Genomic DNA, 5,177 nt, shown 5'->3' on the forward strand with positions numbered 1-5,177 from the left:
ACAGCTCGGGTTCAGTTTTTCCATTTTCGGTTGTCAACCGGTTCGGATATAACTTCGAATCGGATAATATCAGTTCGATAAACCTAAACAAGAACACATTTTCAGATCGATTGACTTTCGATTTCGAATCAAATTTTCGAATAGGGTCACTTTTAAACACCTCTAAAAATTCTAAAATGATAATAGATGATCATAATAACCTCACGAGTTCTCACTAAACTTAGACTGAGGGAGGCCAGAGGAGTAACAAAAAGTGGGCCCCATTATCTCAGTGGGGCCAGTTTATACCCCACCACCCATGTGCCCTCTTTCCTGTCTCCACCAGCTCCAGTCCTGCGTCTCTCTCTCAATCATTTCATTTCTACCCTTATTATTTTCTCTCTCATCAAAGTACTGTTCTCTCTAATCTATTTCCTCCTTCACTTCACTTCCTTCCCCCCCCTTCGTCGGCGGGATCCCCACCTTCATACCCCTCTCATCTTTTCTTATTACTAATTCTCTATTTTGGGCCCCAAGTTTCTGTTTCTAATAAAAAATTTAGAATTCTTTCCTTTTATAATATTTTCAAACTTAATTATTTAAAAATTTCTCCCATGTCGGCGATAGATGGAACAACTACTAACGGCGGAGGCGTAGTCGTCACCGGACTTCTTGAACAACCACAACCACAGCAAAGACAGTCTCCGGCAACAACGACAGCGTTGACAACCACATCAACTACTACAACTGCTTTAGCAGTCAAGAAACCTCCGGCTAAAGACCGTCACAGTAAAGTTGACGGAAGGGGAAGAAGGATAAGGATGCCAATTATTTGCGCCGCACGTGTTTTCCAGCTCACACGCGAGTTGGGCCACAAATCCGACGGTCAAACTATTGAGTGGCTTCTCCGACAAGCTGAGCCGTCGATTATAGCCGCCACTGGAACTGGAACCACTCCCGCTTCTTTCTCCACGTCGTCACCTCACTCGTTGTCGTCTCAGCACCATCTCCGTACAGTTGGTCTTCTCGAAAGCAAGCCTTCGCAGTCATTGTTACCTTCTCCGACGCCGTTTTTGTTGGGGAAGAGATTGAGGACTACAGCGGAGGAGAATGAACAAAATGGAGTGGAGAAAGTAGATGTTGTTACAACTGCTACAATTGGGCCTACCGCGGGTTATTGGGCTATTCCTGCTCGGCCTGATTTCTGGAGTTTTGGGCCTGAAATGGTTGTGGGTCCTACTTCTTCTCTTAGCCAACAAGCGGCGGCTATAGCTGCTGGGAGGTTTTTAACTACTCATCACCAGCAACAAGAGCAACAGCAACAGCAACAGCAGCAGCAGCAGCAACAAGTTGGGGTGTTAGGGGAAGGTTCTAGAGTTGGGAATTATTTGCCGATCCACCAAGGTCATCATCTTAATCTATTGGCTTCGTTATCGGGTGCTCCTGCAACGGGTACGGGTGCGGGTGGGTCATCTGATGGACGGAGAGACGATGATCCTCGTTGAAGTGGGTGTGTGCTTTTATATTTATTTGTTATTGTAAGTATGAAAAAAATGTGAATTTGTTGTTTCTTCTTCTTTTGTGTGGGAGATTGAGAGCAGAATTATTAGTTAATTTTGAATTGTGATAAAAACTGTTTAGTGAGTGTGATTATGTTCGTTCTTTCTCAAAGGGGAGGAAAGAACAATTAGTAGGAGTTTGGTGTTGGATTGATGACACTGATTTTGATTTTTGATGTTTAGAGTTTTTAGGTTTTAGGAATTCTGTTCCCTTGTTTTCAATGGGTGGTTTTTTTCACTGCTCTGCTGTGCTCTTCCCTTCTGTTGGGTAATGGAAGGAAGAAAATATGGACGAGGAAGAAACACAGATTGTAATTTTTCGCGGAGTTTTTGTGAGATAAACCTCATGGGAAGGTTTATTTTCTCATTAATCATAAATGTGAATTGTCAAGTTGTAATCTTTTGATTAATTCTTGCACCACCAACTTAGTTTGTGAATTGTATTTGGTGTGTCGATTTAACAATTTAATTTTAATAAAATGAAAGAATTGACTTGATTGTCAAAAATGTGTATCATTTAGTTATTGCCTTATTTGGGCTTCCTTGTGTATCATCTGTATGCTAATTTGTTTTGTTACCCAATTTCATTGATAATTCAAATACACTAATTTGCAGAAAAATGATGTACTTCTACTTTGTGAATTTGATTGGCTGGCTTTTTGTTTGGTGTGTTAAAAATAAAGGAACTCAACTTTAATCTTGTGCTGTACTTGTTTTTTGTATTGGTTTTTTGTTGCAACGTTTAATGTTTTGTTTCGTCAATGTTATCTAAAATGAGCTGTTTTGGAAAAAGGCTGTCGTCTCGTCATTCTTAGACTTCCTTCCGAAACCATGTAGTAATTCTAAATGCTGTAAAAAGTTCAAAACTTAAGGACATATTCTTTATTGCTGGAAGAGGACAGAGGGTGTTGGTAAGATATACTTCTATTGCAATTTCCTTCTTGTTAGTATTGAATTGGGAGCTGCTTAGATGGTGAAGAGTATTTTGAAGTTGCTTATAGTGGCCTTCCTCATTAGCTGTTCCTGTCATGTTCAGATATTCAATGACTTTTGTTCCTGCTGGGGTTTTTTTGTGGTTCTTGTCATTCTGAAAATGACTCTCCTTTTCTTTCCACTTTTATGCTTCCTCACTTTCTGTAGCACCTTGCATATCCCGACACCGCCCTTCAATCTCCAACTCCCACCATGCTGCAACCACCCTTAAATTAGTCAAGCACTGGTTTTCCTTATGATTTATTCAATCAATTTAACTCTTGTTCTAAACCATTGTTTTTTTTTTTTGCAAGGCTTTTCATGCTTAAGTCTCATCCTTGGTTATTTATGTAGACTTAGTCAGAGACGGGAACAGTAACAAGAGGGGGTGAATTGTTGTTGTTACGAGTTTAAGCATTTTTGTCCTGTTTTTGCAGAATTAAATAAAATAAATAAAGCTTGAAAACTCAAGAGGTCCAAGAATTTATGTGTTGTGTGGAAGGAGTATAAATTAGCATTGACTTATCGCGTAGGAATATAGCATTATTAGCCAAGAGTCAAGATTTTAGGATTTGTTTAAAACAAATAATTACTGCTTTATATTATGATGTGACCAAATCCCTGGTGAATCATTTTAGTGGCTGCTAATTGCTAATCTCATGCTCCCTTAATCCTTTTTAGTTGTCCTTTTTTATTTTGAATTTTCATTTTAAAGACGTACATATATAGGTGGTTATTTTATTTTCTTAATATTAAAATATCCAATATTGTACATGGATTTAATATTTTAGGTGATTTCCTCCAATTTTTTAATATTAAAAATATTTAATATTGCATATGAGTCTACTGCTTTAGATGCTCTCTCTTAATATTTGTGCCCAAACCTATTCATAGTAGTAGTTTTTGTACCGTGAGAGTGCATTAGTGCAAATTCTAATCATGTCTCTAGGACTCTTAACATTTAACATCTAATTATAATTGCTGATGGGATATGAAGTACAAGCTCTACAGACCGTAACTCATTGAACTCATCAAACTTATAAATAAACTACTTTTATGCCTCAATAGGTTTGAGATGTTTTATAATTTATAGAAGTATTTTTATAATTTGTTGGCTTTAATAGAATAATAAGTCAAAAGCCAAGAGAAGAAAAAAATCTCTAAATGATATTGAATGATAGAGTTCGTGGATGAAATTAAGCGGGCATGTTTAAAACATTTAGACTGGATACTGCATGAAAAAGTATAGTCCTGGAAAATGGTCGATCAATCGGGTTTTAGGTCGGACTAATTCTGACCGAGTCAGTTTTGGGTCAGCTTAATTTCAGATCGAGTCAGTTTTGAGTTGGATCACTTCGGGTTTCGAGCGGGTTCGAATTGACTCAATAGGTTACCAATTTATTTTTTCCTTGATTAACTTAAAAATTTTGTTACATTCCTTATTTTATCAAATTTTGTTAAATTTGAAAATAGATAATCGAATTTTTCGAAAAAATATTTACTCTGGTGCCTGGCTAAATCAAGATAACACAATTTTTCTACGATCAAATAATAACAATTCAACATAAAGAAACGTTAAAATGTTTAAAATGCATCGTACTTGATACTACAAAAGAGATATCTAAATGACTCAACTTAAACATAAAACAACAATTTAAATATTAAGAGTACAAAAGTAACGAACTTGTTATATGTCAAATTATTTAAACACTTCATCTTCATTTTGTTTTTCTTCCTGGTCTTCATCTTCATTTTCATCTTGATCAACTTCTTATTCTTCATTTAAATCCCTATCTTCCTTTTCTAGCTCTTTATTAGCTACTTCATTAGACACTGGTTGAAGATCAACCTCTAATACATTTTCAAGCTGATATATCGACATAAAATACTTACAAAATTAAATATAGGGTTACCAAATAAAAGTTCATATTATTTCCACTACAACAAGAGATTAGCCTCGGCAATATCTGGTTGAAGAAAAGCTCTATACTTGGTAAGCAGTCTACCTCCTAAAATAAAAGCTGACTCGGATTTCATTTGTTTTCTACTATTGCAGTACTCTAATTAAAGATGATGATCAACCTAGACTCCTCAAAATAAAGAGGTAATAGAGACAAATTTCCACTAATCCCATCATCAAAAGAGGAAAATCCCTTTTAAAGTACTAGCATTTAGAAGATAATATATAAATAATATAATTATGAAAAACTTTTAAAAAATACTTACAGAAGATCATCCTCCTTGATATTATTTCTAACTTCATGGCGATAAGGAGTATCTAAAGGTTAATAGGAGTTCTATAATTTTCTAGAAGGAGGGGGGAGGATGAATAAAGAGTATGCTGGATTAAAATTTATGGTTTGATAGTCAGCTCAAGATCTTGTAAGGAGCTTTGAATAGTTTTCCAGAAACTGTTCAAAGGCCTAGTATTAAAACTTATTAAAGAACAATATTAAAGTGTATGAATTTAATGGTAGACAAAACATGTTAATTGCTATTGAGGTTCATCCATCAATAACCTACTTTCAGCCTATTCATTCTTTACCAAACCTTAGGATTCAAACCTGTTTTATTAATTAGAACCTAGACCTATAAAAAGATCTCTTCATCTTCTCACACCACGTTTTACAAGTTCCCTCTTAACGAAAGATAAATCCGACACTCACA

General features: G+C 35.8%; 1 protein-coding gene across 1 annotated transcript; it reads left to right on the forward strand.

Moving 5' to 3' along the window:
• The first annotated feature begins 342 nt into the window (after nucleotides 1–342).
• LOC130806642 (transcription factor TCP7-like) lies at nucleotides 343–2,158 on the forward strand. The gene has a single exon (XM_057671799.1). The coding sequence runs from the start codon at nucleotides 594–596 to the stop codon at nucleotides 1,482–1,484; it is 891 nt and encodes a 296-aa protein (XP_057527782.1). The 5' UTR covers nucleotides 343–593; the 3' UTR covers nucleotides 1,485–2,158.
• Nucleotides 2,159–5,177: the final 3,019 nt, after the last annotated feature.

This window comes from Amaranthus tricolor, chromosome 2 (assembly GCF_026212465.1).
Source record: "Amaranthus tricolor cultivar Red isolate AtriRed21 chromosome 2, ASM2621246v1, whole genome shotgun sequence".
In the NCBI taxonomy this organism is placed as follows: domain Eukaryota; kingdom Viridiplantae; phylum Streptophyta; class Magnoliopsida; order Caryophyllales; family Amaranthaceae; genus Amaranthus; species Amaranthus tricolor.

What these genes read in the sequence shown, in the direction of transcription:
- LOC130806642 (XM_057671799.1), top strand. Translation starts at nt 594, where the DNA reads ATGTCGGCGATAGATGGAACAACTACTAACGGCGGAGGCGTAGTCGTC.